Source organism: Chiloscyllium plagiosum, unplaced genomic scaffold (genome assembly GCF_037043375.1).
Source record: "Chiloscyllium plagiosum isolate Xiang-an unplaced genomic scaffold, Cpla_swu_hap1 HiC_scaffold_1, whole genome shotgun sequence".
Lineage (NCBI taxonomy): Eukaryota > Metazoa > Chordata > Chondrichthyes > Orectolobiformes > Hemiscylliidae > Chiloscyllium > Chiloscyllium plagiosum.
In genome coordinates this window covers 151,950,480-151,969,019 of record NW_028270139.1, presented here as the reverse complement: position 1 = coordinate 151,969,019, position 18,540 = coordinate 151,950,480, and the positions used below count along the sequence as shown (strand labels likewise).

Below are 18,540 nucleotides of genomic sequence, written 5' to 3'. Positions count from 1 at the left end.
CCTATGCCCTCCTGGACTCTCGCACACCAGGGAAAATACTTTATCTGTTTACCCTATCCATGCCCTTCATGATTTTACAAACCTCTATAAGATCACCCCTCAGCCTTCGAAGCTCCAGGGAAAACAGTCCCAGCCTATTCAGCCTCTCCCTATAGCTCAAATTCTCCAACCCTCACAACATCCTTGTAAATCTTTCCTGAATCCTTTGAAGTTGCAAAACATCCTTCGGATAGGAAGGAGACCAGAATTGCAGGCAGTATTCTAAACTGGCCTCACCAATGTCCTGTACAGCTGCAACTAGACCTTTCAACTCCTGTACTCAGTACTCTGGCCATTAAAGGAAAGCATACTAAATGCTGCCTTCACTAACCTCTCTACCTGTGACTCCACTTTCAAGAAGCTATGGATCTGCATTCCAATGTCTCTTGGTTCAGTAACACTTCCTAGGACCTTACCATTAAGTATATAGGTCCTGCTTTGATTTGCTTTTCCAAAATGCAGCACCTCGCATTTATCTAAATTAAACTCCACCTGCCACTCCTCAGCCCATTGGCCCATCTGATTAAGATCCCGTTGTAATCTGAGGTAATCTTTTCATTGTCCACTGCCCGTCCAATTTTGGTGTTATCTGCAAACTTACTAAGTATACCTCCAATGTTCATATCCAAATCATTTATATAAATGACGAAAAGTAGTGGACCCAGCACTGATCCTTGTGGCACTCCACGAGTCACAGGCCTCCAGTCTGAAAAACAACCCTCCCACCACCCTCTGTCTTCTACCTTTGAGCCAGTTCTGAATCCAAATGGCTGGTTCTCCCTGTATTCCGTGAGATCTAACCTTGCTAACCAACCTCCCATGGGGAACGTTGTCGAATGTCTTACTGAAGTCCATATAGATCGCATCTACCACTGTCCTCAAAAATTCTCTTTGTTACTTCTTCAAAAATCTCAATCAAGGTCGCGAGACATGATTTCCCACGCACAAAGCCATGTTAACTATGCCTAATCAGCCCTTGCCTTTCTACATACATGTAAATCCTGTCCCTCAGGATTACCTCCAACAACTTGTCCACCAACAATGTCAGGCTCACCAGTCTCTCATTCCCTGCCTTAACCTTACCACCTTTGTAAAGTAGTGGTACCACGTGAGCCAACCTCCAGTCTTCCGGCACTTCACCTATGACTATCAATGATACAAATATCTCAGCAAGATGCCCAGCAATCACTTCCCCAGCTTCCCAGAGTTCTAGGGTGCACCTGATCAAGTGCTGGGGATTTATACAATTTTATTCGTTTCAAGACATCCAGCACCACCACCTCTGTAATATGGAAATTTTTCAAGTTGTTGCCATCTATTTCTCTATGTTCTGTATGTTCCATGTCCTCCTTCACCGTAAGTACTCATGCAAAATACCCATTTAGTATCTTCCCCATCCCCTGTGGCTCCACATAAAGGCTGCCTTATTAATGTTTGAGGGGCCCTATTCTCTCTCTACTTACCCTTTTTCCTTAATGTATTTGTAAAAACCCTTTGGATTCTCCTTAATTCTATTTGCCAAAGCTCTCATGTCACCTTTTTGCCCTCCTCATTTCTCTCTTAAGTGTACTCCTACTGCCTTTATCCTCTTCTAAGGATTCACTCTGTCTCCTGTCTATACATATGCTTCCTTCTTTTTCTGAACCAAATCCTCAATTTCTCAAATCATCCAGCATTCCCTACACCTACCAGTCTTTCCTTTCACCCTAACTCTGGACTCTCGTTATCTCATTTCTGAAGGCTCCCATTCTCCAGCCAACTCTTGTCCTGCGAACATCTACCCCAATCAACTTTTGAAAATTCTTGCCTAATACCGCCTTGCGGACTTCTGCAAGCATACTAAAGTGATCTGTTCTGAATTCCTATTTCCTGCATTTCTGTCTATCGCATGCATGAAGTTCTACGTAAGTGTATCATGCGAGGCCTGGTGCAAATGACCATTTTTAACTTTAATTGTGAAGAATTAATATTTTTATTAGTGTTGAATTTTCTTCCCTTAGCATTGCAAGCAGTATATGCAAGATCATAATTCACTGCATAAAATTAAATCTCAATTCCCCTCAGGTGCTTTTGTCAGTTATCTAATATCTGCATCTTCTGGTTAAGGCAGCACCGTTAGAAACCGTTTTATGCTTTGTCACAAAAGACCACGTCAGCATATGCTACGTTTCTATCCTTGACCAGCTGCATTGCTCCACTATGAGCCGTATTTCCATTAAGCTGGTTCCAGTTACCACATTCACGAGAGGAGCATAAACAAAACTGGAAACGCAGCACTAAATTTTCCACATAAGCATTCTATGGCCTTCAGCATTCTATGTTCAGTTCATCAACCACCACTGAACATGGGTATTGTCATCCATTTTATTACAGCCACTTCTCCTCTTGTGTCTTGGTTTTATGGGTTTGCACTCAACAAAGTTGAGCTTTCTTTAACCATTCACAATTACCTTTAAAACTTATTATGCACTCTGTAATCTTCCCCTGCTAACAATAGCACTCACTCTGACATTTGATCAGGGAACCCTCACATTTCTTCCTCCTTTGTTATTAGCGCAGAAACCACCATGTTCCTCTCCCCTTTAGTTGAAAAGATGAGTCATGTTGTCTTAACATTAATTGTGTTTTTCTCTCCACAGATGCTGCCAGGTCTGCTGACTTTCTCCAGTGCTTTGTTTTCATCACTAACATTAGTTTGTTGAGCCCACTTGCTAAAATACAGACTTTGAATGTCAGGTGTTGCTGCGAGTGTAATTCCGTTCTTCTTTTAGAAAGGGTTGCTTTGACGTACAGTTTACACGAGTTTACCTCATCTTGTCCAATATTGAATGTTATGTCATCATTGACTGTATCTTTGTGAGCATAGACAAATCAAATGGTATAGGTGACAAATTTCACTGTCTTGATCTTTGACCCTGGCACTAAAAGGAGAAAGTGAGGACTGCAGATGCTGGAGATCAGAGCTGAAAAATGTGTTGCTGGAAAAGCGCAGCAGGTCAGGCAGCATCCAAGGAGTAGGAGAATTGACGTTTCGGGCATAAGTTCAGGAATGAGGAAGGTGTGCCAAGCAGGCTAAGATAAAAGGTAGGGAGGAGGGACTTGGGGGAGGGGTGTTGGGAATGCGATAGGTGGAAGGAGGTTAAGGGGAGGGTGATAGGCCGGAGAGGGGGTGGGGGCGGAGAGGTCGGGAAGAAGATTGCAGATCAAGAAGGCGGTGCTGAGTCCGAGGGTTGGGACTGAAATAAGGTCGGGGGAGGGGAAATGAGGAAGTTGGAGAAATCTGCATTCATCCCTTGTAGTTGGAGGGTTCCTAGGCGGAAGATGAGTCACTCTTCCTCCAGGCGTCGTGTTGCCATGGTCTGGCGATGGAGGAGGCCAAGGACCTGCATGTCCTTGGCGGCATGGGAGGGGGAGTTAAAGAGTTCAGCCACGGGGCGGTTGGGTTGGTTGGTACGGGTGTCCCAGAGGTGTTCTCTGAAACGTTCCACAAGTAGGCGGCCTGTCTCTCCAATGTAGAGGAGGCCACATTGGGTGCAGCGGATGCAGTAAATGATGTGTGTTGACTTGCAGGTGAATTTGTGACGGATATGGAAGGATCCCTTGGGGCCTTGGAGGGAAGTGAGGGGGGAGGTGTGGATGCAAGTTTTGCATTTCTTGCGGTTGCAGGGGAAAGTGCCGGTCGTGGAGGTTGGGTTGGTGGGGGGTGTGGACCTGACGAGGGAGTCGCGGAGCGAGTGGTCTTTCCGGAACGCTGATAGGGGTGGGGAGCGAAATATATCCTTGGTGGTGGGATCTGTTTGGAGGTGGTGGAAATGATGAAGGATGATACGATGTATCTGGAGGTTGATGGGGTGGTAGGTGAGGACCAGTGGGGTTCTGTCCTGGTGGCGATTGGAGGGGCGGGGTTCAAGGGCGGAGGAGCGGGAAGTGGAGGAGATGCGGTGGAGAGCATCGTCAACCACGTCTGAGGGGTAATTGCAGTCTTTGAAGAAGGAGGCCATCTGGGTTGTTCGGTATTGGAATTGGTCCTCCTGGGAGCAGATGGGGCGGAGGCGAAGGAATTGGGAATATGGGATGGCGTTTTTACAGGGGGCAGGGTGGGAGGAGGTGTAATCGAGGTAGCTGTGGGAGTCGGTCGGTTTATAGTAAATGTCCGTGTTGAGTCGGTCGCCTGAGATTGAAATGGAGAGGTCTAGGAAGGGGAGGGAGGAGTCTGAGACAGTCCAGGTAAATTTGGGGTCGGGGTGGAACATTGCCAGACCATGGCAACACGACGCCTGGAGGAAGAGCGCCTCATCTTCCACCTAGAAACCATCCAACCACAAGGGGTGAATGCAGATTTCTCCAGCTTCCTCACGTCCCCTCCCCCCACCTTATCTCAGTCCCAACCCTCGGACACAGCCCTGCCTTCTTGACCTGCAATCTTTTTCCCGACCTCTCCGGCCTATCACCCTCACCTTAACCTCCTTCCACCTATCGCCTTCCCAACGCGCCTCCCCCAAGTCCCTCCTCCCTACCTTTTATCTTAGCCTGCTTGGCACACCTTCTTCATTCCTGAAGAAGGGCTTATGCCCGAAATGTCGATTCTCCTTCTCCTTGGATGCTGCCTGACTTGCTGCGTTTTTCCAGCAACACATTTTTCAGCCCTGGCACTAAAAGTTCTTTTCAGTCAGTGATGGATTGGCATCCAAGTTTTGCTTGGTCGGTTAAAAATCTTTGGACTGTAATTGTTCATGTCTTGTCAGCAAAAATGTGTTGGGAGATACGTAGGAAAGGCAAAGCTACTGTGGTCAAGGGGGTGAATTTCAATACGCAGATGGACTGGGAAAATCAGGTTGGTAGTGGATTGCAAGAAAAGAAATTTGTCAAATGTCTACGAGATGGCTTTTTGGAGCAGTTTGTGTTGGAGCCCACAAGGGAGCAGGCAATACTGGATTTAGTGTTGTGCAATGAGAGAGATTTGATAAGGGAGCTCAAGGTTGAGGAACCTTTAGGAGGCAGTGATCATATGATTGAATTTATTCTGCAGTTTGAGAGGGAGAAGGTTAGAATCAGAGGTAGCAGTATTACAGTTGAATAAAGGCAACTACAGATGCGTAATGGAGGAGCTGGATAGAACTGACTGGGAGAGGAGCCCAGCAGGACAGACAGTGGAACAACAATGGCCGGAGTTTCTGGGAGTAATTCAGGAGACACAGCAGAGATTCATCCTGAGGGAAAAAGTAGCATGGTACAGGGAGGGTGAGGCAACCATGGCTGACTAGGGAAGTCAGGGGCAGCATAAATGCAAAAGAGAAAGCATGTAATATGGCAAAGGGCAGTGGGAAACAGAGGATTGGGAAGCTTACAAAAACCAACAGAAGTCAAAAGAAAATCAAGGAGGGAGAAGATTAAATATGAGGATAAGCTAGCCAGTAATATAAAGGAAGACTGTACAAGTTTAGATATATATAAAGGCAAAAGAGACCCAAAAGTGGACATTGGATGCTAGAAAATGATGCTAGAGGGATTAGTGGGAGAGATGGAAATAGCTGAGGAAGACATGAGTAATATCCCAACAATTCAAGAGCGTGAGGGGACAGAGCTGAGTATGGTGGCCATCACCAAAGAGAAGGTACAAGAAAAACAATGGCCTGAAGGTGGATTAGTCACCTGGACCAGATGGACTACACCCTGGAGTTCTCAGGGAGATAGTCAGCATGGTTTTGTGAAGGGCAGGTTGTGCCTCACAAACCTTATTGAATTCTTTGAGAAGGTGACTAAGGAGGTGGACAAGGGGAAAGCAGTAGATGTGGTGTATATGGATTTTAGTAAGGCGTTTGATAAGGTTCCCCATGGTAGACTACTGCAAAAAATACGGAGGTATGGCATTGAGGGTGAGTTGGAGGTTTGGATTAGGAGTTGGCTGGCTGGAAGAAGACAGAGGGTAGTAGTTGATGGCAAAGGTTCATCTTGGAGTGCCGTCACTAGCGGTGTTCCGCAAGGATCTGTTTTGGGACCATTGCTGTTTGTCATTTTTATAAATGACCTGGAGGAGGGGTTAGAAAGTTGGGTGAGCAAGTTTGCGGATGATACGAAAGTCGGAGGAGTTGTAGACAGTGAGGAAGGATGTGGCAGGTTACAGCGGGATATAGATAAGCTGCAGAACTGGGCAGAAAGGTGGCAAATGGAGTTCAATGTAGCTAAGTGTGAGGTGATTCACTTTGGTAAGAGTAATAAAAAGATGGGGTACTGGGCTAACGGTCGGATACTTGGTAGTGTGGATGAGCAGAGGGATCTTGGTGTCCATGTACACAAATCTTTGAAAGTTGCCACCCAGGTAAATAGTGCGGTGAAGAAGGCATATGGCGTACTGGCTTTTATTGGTAGAGGAATTGAGTTCCGGAGTACTGAGGTCATGTTGCAGTTGTATAAGACTCTGGTGCGGCCACATCTGGAGTATTGTGTGCAGTTTTGGTCGCCATACTATAGGAAGGATGTGGAGGCACTGGAACGGGTGCAGAGGAGGTTTACCAGGATGTTGCCTGGTATGGTAGAAAGATTGTATGAGGAAAGGCTGAGGCACTTGGGGTTGTTTTCATTGGAGAAAAGAAGGTTTAGGGGTGACTTGATAGAGGTGTATAAGATGATTAGGGGTTTAGATAGGGTCGACAGTGAGAATCTTTTTCCTCGTATGGAGTCAGCTATTACAAGGGGGCATAGCTTTAAATTAAGGGGGGGTAGGTATAGGACAGATGTTAGGGGTAGGTTCTTTACTCAGCGAGTCGTGAGTTCATGGAATGCCCTGCCAGTAGCAGTGGTGGACTCTCCCTCATTATGGGCATTTAAGCGGGCATTGGATAGGCATATGGAGGATAGTGGGCTAGTGTAGGTTAGGTGGGCTTGGATCGGCGCAACATCGAGGGCCGAAGGGCCTGTACTGCGCTGTATTCTTCTATGTTCTATGTTCTATGTTCTAGATAGCTGAAGAGATAGCAGAGATGTTAGTGGTGATCTTTCAGGAATCGCTTGAGTCAAGGAGAGTCCCAGAGGATTGTAAAATCGCTAACGTGACATCACTGTTTAAAAAGGGAGTAGGGCAAAGATAGAATATTACAGACTGATTAGCCAAATCTCAGTTATGGGTAAGATCCTGGAATCTATTGTGAATGATGAGGCTTCTGAATTCTTCGAAGTGTATGGTAGAATAGACCAAAGTCAGCATGGTTTCATCAAGGGGAGGTCATGCCTGACAAATTTGTTAGAATTCTTTGAGGTGGTAATGAGCAGGCTAGACAAAGAAGAGCCAATGGATATTATCTACCTGGACTTCAAGAGGGCCTTTGACAAGGTGCCTCATAGGAGGTAACTGAGTAAGATAAGGGCCCATGGTTAGAGGAAGGTGCTTGCATGGTTAGAAGCTTAGCTGTCTGGTAGGAAGCAGACAGTGGGGATTAAAGGGTCTTTCTCAGGCTGGCAGCCGGAGACAACTGGTGTTTCGCAAGGTTCAGCGTTGGGACCACAACTTTTCACTTCATACATTAACAATCTAGATGAAGAAACTGAGGGCATTCTGGCTACATTTGCAGAAGATACAAAGATATCGTTGATAGGTAGAGGGGCAGGTAGTATTGAAGAGGCAGGAAGGTTGCAGAAGGATTTGGACAGGTTAGGAGAGTGGGCAAAGAAGTGGCAAATGGAGTGCAATGTGGGAAAGTGTGAGGTCATGCACTTTGCCAGGAAGAATAGAGTTATGGACTATTTCCTAACTGGGGAGAGAATTCAGAAGTTTGAAGTACAAAGAAAGTTGGGAATTCTAGTCCAGGATTCTCTCAGGGCAAACTTGCAGATTGAGTCAGTAGTTAGGAAGGCAAATGCAATTATGGCATTTATTTTGAAAGTAGTTGAATATAAAAGCAGGAATGTACTTCTGAGGCTCTATCAGGCTCTGGTCAGACCACATTTGGAGTATTGTGTGCAGTTCTGTGACCCATATCTTAGGAAGGAAAAGCTTAATGTATGAGGGATGTTTGAGGACCTGGGTTTATACTCGGAGCTTCGAAGGATGAGGGGTTTTCTAATTGAAATATGCCGAAAACTGAATGGACTGAACAGTAGTTGTTGGAAAGATGTTTCCAAATTAGGAGAGACTAGGACCTGAGGGCACAGCCTGAGAGTAAAGGGAAGACCTTTTAGAATGGAGATACTTCTTCAGCCAGGGAGTGGTGTATCTATGGAATCCTTTGCCACAGAAGGCTGTGGAGGCCAGGTCTTTGTGTTTATTTAAGACTGAGATTAATAGATTCTTGGTTGTCAAGGGCATTAAAGATTATGGGGAAAGGGCGGGAGAATGGGGATGAGAAGCTTATCAGCCATGATTGAATGGCAGAGCAGACTCAATGGGCTGAATGGCTTAACTTCTACTCCTGTCTTCTGGTCTTATGCTGTGGATTATCAGTGCAGTATCTATGATATATTAGTGGACGGCCCTCTGGTTGTACAGTGACACTTCAATTTCATGCCTCAGCTGTAATTTAGTAACCCCAATACTTGATGTTGCATCTCTCCTCTGACTTGCTACAAACAATGTCACTGGTGTTTTACCAGTTACCAGAGCAATATGAAACATTCAGCATGTTGATCTTGATTTGATGAGATCATGGTTAATTTGTATCTTAATTCAGTCCATGGGACACCACAACCTGCAAATTCACCTCCACATCATTCATCATCCTGGCTTGGAAATGTTATCTTTAGTAATTTTGGGTCAAAATCCTAGGACTTCGTCCCTAATACATTGTCGGTCTATCTGTAGCATATTAATAGCAGCAGTTCAAGAGGCAGCCCACCATTATCATCTCAAGGGCAATTAGGGCCCAACAATAAATGTTGGCTTGGACAGTGAAGCACGTATTACATGACTGAATATAAACTAGCAAGATTTTATAACTTTTGCAATTAAATTTAAGTGTTTTAATGTTTTGTGGCATAGATTTCTACAAATTTGTATGACTGGGTTAAAATGGGTTTTGCTAACATCTTGCCCGAACATCATGCTTCTGATTATAAACTTCCTTCTCCTAAATGCCTCTACTTCCAGAAAGTCTTCTATCATCTATTCTGTCCATCTCTTTCAAAATGTTTAAAACATCAATAAAATCAGCACCACTTTCTGTAAAGCAGAGAATATAAACTTAGATTATGTATTGACACTAAACCTTGAAGCCCTGGTAACATTTTGAGGAATCTGCACTGCATTTTAGATTAGATTACTTACTGTGTGGGAACAGGCCCTTCGGCCCAACAAGTCCACACCGATGCGCAACCCACCCAGACCCACTCCCCTACATTTTACCCCTGTCCCTTACACTACGGGCAATTTAGCATGGTCAATTCACCTAACCTGCACATTTTTGGACTGTGGGAGGAAACCGGAGCACCCGGAGGAAACCCACGCAGACACAGGGAGAATGTGCAAACTCCACACAGTCAGTCGCCTGAGGCGGGAATTGAACCCAGGTCTCTGGCACTGTGAGGCAGTAGTGCTAACCACTGTGCCACCGTGCCGCCCAAATTCTTCCAAGACAGTTAATTTCTTGCAAGATACAATGCCCAGATATGTATCTGTTATCCACTGCTGATCTTAACAGGACTTTCGAGCTGATGTTTCTTCTTTTCATGTTCTTGCCACTACTTATAAGAATTTATATCAATCGTGAAATGTTTACATTTAATTAAAATGCAAAACCAAATAAATGGGAGAAAATGCATGATCGTGTTGATTAATCTGTGGTTGAATTTGCTTCTAGATGTGACGTTGAAACACGATACCAGGGTAACCCACTGAAAGGGACCTGTTACTGTAAGTCTAATGCACTTTGTGATGTAAAATTGGAATGAATCAAATCGAATGACTTGACAAAACTTACTTTTTCAGAATTGTGCACAACTAGACTGACCCTGCTCAGTTATTGATGATCTTCAATTATCTCTGAAAATTTGATTTAAATAATTTTTGGTCTATGAACCAAGATCTGGAACAATATCATGATTTAAGGAATTGGCGAGGTCCAGGGATGAAAGTTGCATTGAATATAACTAGCACTTTTTTCAATTGTATTAAAGCTATTCTTCAAAAATGAATTTGTTTTATTGCACATCGGTTTTCAAGGTGATATTAATAGCTGAAATAAAATAGAATATAATGTGGGGAAATGTGAAATTGTTCACTTTGAAAGGGAAAGCAAAAGACTATATTTCCATTGAGAAAAACTGCAGAAAGCTGCAATACAAAGGGACTTGGGGGGAATTTGCACCAAACGTGCAAAGGTAGCACGCGGGTGCAGCAAGTAATAGTGGAATATTGGCTCTTATTTCAAGGGGGGTGGTCTGTCAGAGTAGGCAAATGTTCCTGCAACTGTACAAGGTGCTGGTGAGACCATATCTGGAGTATTCTGAGCAGTTTTGGTCTCTCTATATTAGGAAAGATAACATTCCATTGGAGGCAGTTCAGAGGACTTTCACTGGGATGATTCGTGATATGGAGGGATTGTCTTTTGAGCAAAGACTGAAAAAGGTGGAACGCTACTAACTGGTGTTTATAAGAAGAAGAGCTGATCTCATTGAGGCACTTTTAGGAGCTTGTCAGGCTAAGCATGCTTCTCCTCATGGGAGAGTCTAGGACCAGAAGGCACAGTCTCAGAATAAAGGGGCACCAATGTCAGGCTGAGATGAGGATTTTCTTCTCCGAGGGTTGAGAATCTTTGGAACTGCTCACAGAGAGTTGTGGGGACAGAGTTCTTGTGTAAATTTAAGGCTGGGAGAGATTCTTGATCAATTGGGAAATCTTTGATTACAGAAAAAGGCAGGAGAATGGAGGTGAGGAATGTCGGATCAGCCATTATTATATTGAATGGCAAAGTAGGCTCAAGGGCCTGGGTGACCTACTTCTGTTTCTATTTCTTACAGTCATATGGTTAATAACATGGGATGGTTCCTTCATGAAGTTTTAAAAAATTGTAACCAATGGATTTTTGGGTAGCGATCAGTTTTAAAAGAAGAAGCGGAGAAAGCAATTGAGCCTTTCCTTTAATAAATGATATAGAATCGTAGGATTTGTAAATAGTGGTCCAGACTGCCAAAACACACGGCTAACACCGAATCAATTTTCTAGAAAGGCTGGCTACTTCCTGTCAGAATAGGAACAGTACATTACATACAGTAGTGCCTTGAGATTGTGCTGATGTTCAAAGGTACCATGGCCGATTTGGTCTTTGCCTCAACTCCACTTTCTCCATCAACCTTGACCCTCTCTGAACTCAAAATTCTACAATGCCAGCCTTGAATATATTCACTGACCCAGCTTCAACACTTTCCTAGGGTATAGAATTCCACACATTTGTAACCCTTAAGGAGCAATTTGTCCTCATTTCTGTTTAAAGTGGCCAAACCTTCATTCTGTAATCATGAGTCCAAGCTCTAGATTCTCTTATCAGGGTACTATCCTTTCAGCATTTACACTGGGAGATTGAAAATTATTAGAGCCATCGTTTTCAAATCTTGTTGAAAGGGATGGCATGGTGGCTCAATGGTTAGCACTGCTGCCTCTTGGCACCAGGGTCCCACGTTTGATTCCAGCCTATGGTGACTGTGTGGAGTTTGCACATTCTCCCCCTGTCTGCATGGGTTTCCTCCCACAGTCCAAAGATGTTAGGTGGATTGGCCATGCTAAATTGCCTCAGAGTATTGAGGGACATTCTGGCTTGGTGGATTAGCCATGGAAAATGCAGGGTTACAGGGATAGGATGGGGTGACGGGGTGAGTCTGGATGTGATGCTCTTCAGAGGGTCAATGTGGACTAGATGGATGAATGGCTCACTTCCACACTGCAGGGATTCTATAATTTATAACTTAAAGAAAAAATATTAAGTTAGTGGAGTTAGAGATTGCAAGTGTTACACTCTTGTTCAAAAATCAATTGAAATCGAAGAATCTTCTCCAAATGTTAACTTGACCAAATGAGTGACCTTTCAAATCCCAGTTAATTAAGAAAAGTAAATATAGATTTGTTTCAATAAGTTGTTGGTGTTGTTTGATGAAGTTATATAAGTTTGAAGAAATGCTGTTGATGTGGTGTATGTAGTCTGCTGAAACACATGAAAACAATGCTCTGCAACATATTTGTGAGCAGTTACACTCATGTCATAAAAGGAAGGTAGCGGAGATATAAATTTAATGGAGTGACAGGGTTTCGAGGAGAGTTTCCCAGGTTTTGGTGTTAATGATCCTTACTCTTCCTGATGCATATTTAGACCGGAACATGAGAACTTAAAACTGTGGAGCCCATTTGACATTTCAATCTTGTCCATCATGTGTTAATATCATTGTTCATCTAGTTGTCTTCTCGGTTCTGTTGTTGGCACCCCATGAGCCTTGTCTATCAAAAATCAAATTCAGTTTGCCTTGAGTAAATTTTATCACCCAGCCTCCAGTGTTTTATTATTATGGGCATAGAATACAAAAGCAAGGAAGTTAACCGCTGGCTTCACCTCAATGGAATGCTGCATTCAGTCCTCAACATCACACTTCAGGAAAGCTGTGAAGGAAAGGTTAGTGGGAGTGGTTCTGAGAAGGTGGAAATTAAATTGGGGCTGTCTTCCTTGGAGAAGCAAAGTTAAAAACAGATTCAACATCAGAGATCTGGGCAAAATAGGCAAGGAGAAACTGTTTCCATTGGCAGAAGGTTTGAGAACCAGACAGCCACAGATAATTAACAGAAGAACGAATGGAAAGACATCATTACGCAATTAATGATTCAGATCTAGATTACGGTGAGTATGTGGTAGAAGAAGATACAGTATCATACCAGAGATGTTGGAATGTTACCTGTCTTTGGGGAGAAGATGGGAAATTAGACTAGGTTAATTGTTCCTTTAGAGAGTCAGCACAAACATGGTATGCTCATAGCCACCTTTTGGGTTGTGGTTCTTTGTGCATCATTGCTTTATCTCAACTTTATTTATTTATTTATTTCCCTTGTCTTGAACTCTGATCTTGTAAAAGAACATTTGGCTTCCCAGAATCTATTTGTTGGAAGTAACTGTTAGGAGTTTTCTAGCTTTTATGAAGGTAACATGAACTCAGCATTCCCTCATCTGCATGGCTTTCGTCAAATGATGGTCTGAAACTAATCTTTGATAAAGGACTGGGTGCTTGGGATTTGAGTATCTGATTAATAACTGATGCATGCTCATTTATTTCTCTGGAAAATCGGACTGAGACGTGGAGTGATGGAACTGAGCCTACCAAAATCTCATTGCTAGTGATCTTTGAAAAGATGATAGTGGGCCAGCTCCTGGTCAGTGTGAGGTTATTGGACTCTTTCTTTATGGAGGTGGTCACTGTTGTCTGATGCTCGAGACCTATGTGTTTCCCACTAACTAGCTGCCCAAACCTGCATGTGGATGTGGTCTGTTTTATTGTTACTGGAATTATAAATGGAGCTGAACATTCCAATCATCAGCATTAAGTCCCATATCTGACCAGTAGTAGAGGTAGATATGATCTAGCTGGAGATTGTTCGATTAGATTAGATTAGATTCCCTACAGTGTGGAAACAGGCCCTTCGGCTCAACAAGTCCACACCGACCCTCCAAAGAGTAACCCACCCAGACCCATTTCCCTCTGACTAATACAGCTAACACTATGGACAATTTAACATGGCCAATTCACCTGACATGCGCATCTTTGGATTGTGGGAGGAAACTGGAGCAACCAGAGGAAACCCACGCAGACACTGGGAGAATGAGCAAACTCCACACAGACAGTCGCCCAAGGCTGAAATCAAACCCTGGCACCTTGGTGCTGTGAAGCAGCAGTGCTTACCACTGAGCCATCGTGCTGCCCCAATATTCAGACACTGCCTTGAGGAACTGTTAAAGCTGAGGCTGGGTTGATTGGTTTTCACAAACCACAATTACCTTTCTATTCAACCATTAAAACATGATTTTCATTGACTCCTGTTTTATTATCTTGCAAATGTTTCAATGATGTTAAGTGGTCATCTCATCTGTGCTCTTGTACCCATGTTTAGACAAAGCTTTCAAGTGTGTCTGAAGTGTGATTCAGGCAGAACTGAAAATTGTTGAGCAGGTGTTTGACAATGCAATCTAAGGACTTTTAACAATTCCTTCTGGCATTTTGCTGATGACTGAGAATAGGCTGATAGAATGGTGATTGTCTGGTTTAAATTTGTCCTGCTTTTTGTGGTCAGGACAGAAGTGAACAATTGTACACATTGCTAGATAAATGCCAGTGTTGCATGTATATGGTAACTGAGGGCTTAAAAATGTGTTGCTGGAAAAGCGCAGCAGGTCAGGCAGCATCAAAGGAACAGGACAATTGACGTTTCGGGCATAAGCCCTTCTCCAGCATCTGCAGTCCTCACTTTCCCCTATGGTAACTGAGGGGTCCAGCAAGTTGTGAAGTCCAGATTTTCAACAATATAATTAAGACATTGTTAATCATGGCCTTTGTGTTCAGTGCACTCAACCATTTATTGAAGTCATGTAAGGTTCATTGCAGACTGGCATTTCTGGTATTAGGACCCTCAGAAGAAGTCAGTGCTAGATTATCCATTTGGTATTTATGATTAAAAATAATAGTGAATGCTTTTTCCTTTCCTTTCTGTTGGTGTCCATCCTTGTTGCAGGTAGGATTGTTGATTAAGCTTTTGTCTCCTGATTGTTGTTTACTTTTCTATCTGTCTGTGACTGGGTTGCCAAAGCTGGATCTGTTGATTCTCAGATCGCATCACATGCTGCTTGTACAGAGCAGGTTTAGAATGCATCTGATTATATGTTGCAACTTAATAATTTCCAGCTGCTCTTAACCAAATGCTGGTGCTTTTCTCACATGCTGTTCTACATGTTTTGTTAAAGTAGGGTGAGTCATCTGGAACTAGGGATATGCTGGGCTGTGAAGTTACAGATTGTGGAATATAGTCCTGCTGCTAAGACTCCACAGCACAGCATAGATACAAAATTTTGAATCGTTAGATCTGTTTTTAAATCCATTTCGGACTATAAGGGAGTCTTTGGTGTGAAAATGGGGCATGGTTTCCAGGAGAACCATGTTTGTGTTGTAAATGGACCATCAGTTTCCACCTCTATACCTTGGCTTGACCCTGTACCTGCCTCACTGATCTTCTGGAATCGTAATCCATGCCTCGGCTAATTCTAGACTTGGTTATTCCAATGCACTCCTGGTCAGTTCTCACATTTATCCCCCTGTAAAATTCAGGACATCCAAAATTCTGTGCACGGCCCAAATAGTACCAAGTCTTGTTCAATCATCAACCCTGTGCTTGGTCACCTACATTGGCTTCCATTTAAATAATGCTTCTGTTTTGATTTTGTTAAGTGTCCTGTTGAGTATGAAATGTCATGCTTGGACAAAATGAATCCTTTTCCGTAATACACATTTCAGATTCATCCACCACCACCTTCGCCCTTGCTATCTCTGTAATCACATTGAGTCTGCAATCCTCAGATGTCTTTGCTGCTTCACTCATGACCATCCCAATTTGAATCCCTTCACTGCTGACAGTGTGCCTTTTGAATGCCCTAAGTTCGAGAAATCCCCCTCCACCCCCAAACCTCGCTTTCTTTTGTTTCCTCTTTAAGGGTCTTCTTAAAATCCACCTCTTTGGTCATCTTTCCTAATAGAGAAAGTGAGGGCTGCAGATGCTGGAGATCAGAGCTGAAAATGTGTTGCTGGAAAAGCGCAGCAGGTCAGGCAGCATCCAAGGAACAGGGGAATCGACGTTTCGGGCATAAGCCCTTCTTCAGGATTCCTGAAACATCGATTCTCCTGTTCCTTGGATGCTGTCTGACCTGCTGTGCTTTTCCAGCAACACATTTTCAGCTCTGATCTCCAGCATCTGCAGCCCTCACTTTCTCTCGAAGATTTTAACCTACTGCGAATCCTCTTACAAGGATGACTTCCTTGAAGAAGTTCTCTTCCTCCCTCTACAAGGATTTCAATGAGTCCCTCTCTCACTGCACACCCCAGGTCAGCCTCATTCCTGAAGAAGGGCTTATGCCCGAAATATCGATTCTCCTGTTCCTTGGATGCTGCCTGACCTGCTGCAACACATTTTTAGCATCTTTCCTAATGTCATCTTTTGTGAAATGATGTCGAATTTTGTTTTCTTATTCTACTGTGATGTGCCTTTGGGTGTTTTACAATGTTAGGTTCACTAACTTCTATTTTTCTGTTTTGAGTTTTTATTTTATAAATATCTTCAATTTATAAAAATTGTAAAGGAAGTCCTGAGGAAAAGTTTGAAGAAATATATCTATAAAGATAGAATATTTGAAATGAATAGTTGTGATTCCAGTTGTTGTGGTCCAGCATTTCAGTTCGTTATTTTAATTTCTTTCACAGATACTCTACTGATTGACTACCAGTTCACCTTCAGCCTCTCTCAAGAGGATGATCGTTACTACACTGCCATCAATTTTGTAGCCACCCCTGAAGAAGTAAGTATCCCCATGCACTGAATTTAGGTAGGAGTTCAAAATAGTTCAGTGTCTGTGTTAGAAGTGAGTTTGTGCTGTTTGCCTATTTCTTGCAGACAAATCCACAGGATACAAAATCGCACTTGGCATTAGTAGCTATTAATTTGACAACCCGTTTTAGATGTTCTGTAAGGATGGCAACGAATGTGGAGCTGGAAATAAGTACAGGCCTTAAAGGAAAACCTGGGAAATTGGGTGGTTGGAATGGGCATCTGTGCCATTATCTTGGGTACTTTCACATGTTTTGCATAACCTTCAGTTTTACTTGGTGTTTTCTCTTGAGAAGTTCTGCATTTATAGCTTGAGTATATTATGATGACAGCGCTTACACATGATTCTCTTGTTGCCTTTTATGTAGATTGCCTGACTCTTAATGGTTTTTAAAAGTTTATTTTAAAAGATGTGTGTAGCTTCTTGAAATGCATCAATATTTCGCAACTGTGACCCATAGTTTTGCAGTCATCTTTATTGCTTATTGTTCTTTCCAATATGCGATTCTCTGGAAACTTATTTTGAAGCAATTATTTTATACATTTTCTTTCAGCAAAACCGAGACTTGGACATGTTTATTAATGCGTCAAAGAATTTCAACCTCAATATAACGTGGTCTAGTAGCTTTTTAGGTAAGGTTTTATTTATTTAAATATTTAAATAACTATTTAAATAAATTAAGAAGAGATTTCATCCCTTGTATTGCTGCAGAAAGAACAGTTTGATTCAGCTAGTTCAATCCTAGCACTGATGTTGCTGTATCTTCCCCATTGTTTATCTATTGCCTTTTAAGTAAAGAAGGAAAATTGTAATTTCTTTTAATGATCCAGTGGTAAAGCGGAGCCTCTTGTCACATAATATAGTCTTCTTACCACTGAGCTAGGAAGCCTGGACGGAAATCCCACATGTTCTAGGGTAAGTAACAACACCTTTAACATCATTAAGTTGATTTAGAAATAAACATGCCAGATTAGGTTAAGGACACAGATTCTTATACTTAAGTGATGTGAGAACCGCATGGGTCTGTACATCAAAGTGGTAGTTCATGATAGTTCAATAATAATAATTGAATTTGGTGGAAACAACACTTAAATGTGACGCCATCCAGGTCAAAGTAACCCACTTGATTAGCACCATATCCATAAGCATCCACTCCCTTCGCCACTGACACTCTAACAGCAGTGCATTAGCTGCAAGATGCAGTGCATAAATTCACCAAAGATTCCTTAGATAGCACCTTCCAAACTCATGACCATGTCCACCTCGAAGATCAATTTAGCAGATTATCACCACCTGCAAGTTCCCCTCCATTCCACTCCTCATCCTGCCTTAGAAATACATTGCTGTTCCTTCACTGTTACTGGGTCAAAATCCTGGAATTCCCTCCCAAGGGCATTGTGTGTCTACCTACAGCACATGGGCTATAGTGGTTCAAGAAGACCTCTCGCCACCATCATGTCAAGAGCGGCTAGGGTTGGGCAACAATTGCTTCCCACAAATGAATAACTTTTTTAAAATTACAATCCGTAGCTGCAGTCATGGGCTTGACCTCATGTCTTTGGATCATTGGTCCATGCTTCTGAGATCATTAAATCTTGCATCATAGCTATTGTGCAATTGTACCCATCTACAGTTTTAAGAAGTGAGGTCAATAGGTATTTGTGAGATAAGGATAGTAAACAATATAGGTCAAAGTTGGTAAAATAAAATTGAGCCACTGATCGGCTCAGACCTAACTAGAGCAGGATCGAGAGATTGTATAGATCCTCTTTAAGGCGCTATAGCCTAATTAGTGGACGACACAAAACCAGAAGGGACAGTAAATTGCAATGAGAAAATAAGAACTTTAAAAATGAATATAGATAGGTTTAGACAGTGGGCCAAAATAGGGTAGATGAAGTTTAACTTTGGCAGTATGGTCACTCAGTGGTTAGCAGTGCTGCCTCACAGC

At 42.9% G+C, this 18,540-nt stretch overlaps 1 protein-coding gene across 2 annotated transcripts in view; it reads left to right on the top strand.

Moving 5' to 3' along the window:
* atrn (attractin) overlaps positions 1-18,540 on the top strand; it is a 412,972-nt gene that overhangs the window by 206,812 nt on the left and 187,620 nt on the right. For both annotated transcript variants that reach the window (XM_087991640.1, XM_087991645.1), the window contains exons 21-23: positions 9,828-9,880; positions 16,465-16,559; positions 17,143-17,221. In XM_087991640.1, coding sequence (XP_087847766.1) covers positions 9,828-9,880; positions 16,465-16,559; positions 17,143-17,221 — 227 coding nt within the window. The remainder of the gene's footprint in view (positions 1-9,827; positions 9,881-16,464; positions 16,560-17,142; positions 17,222-18,540) is intronic.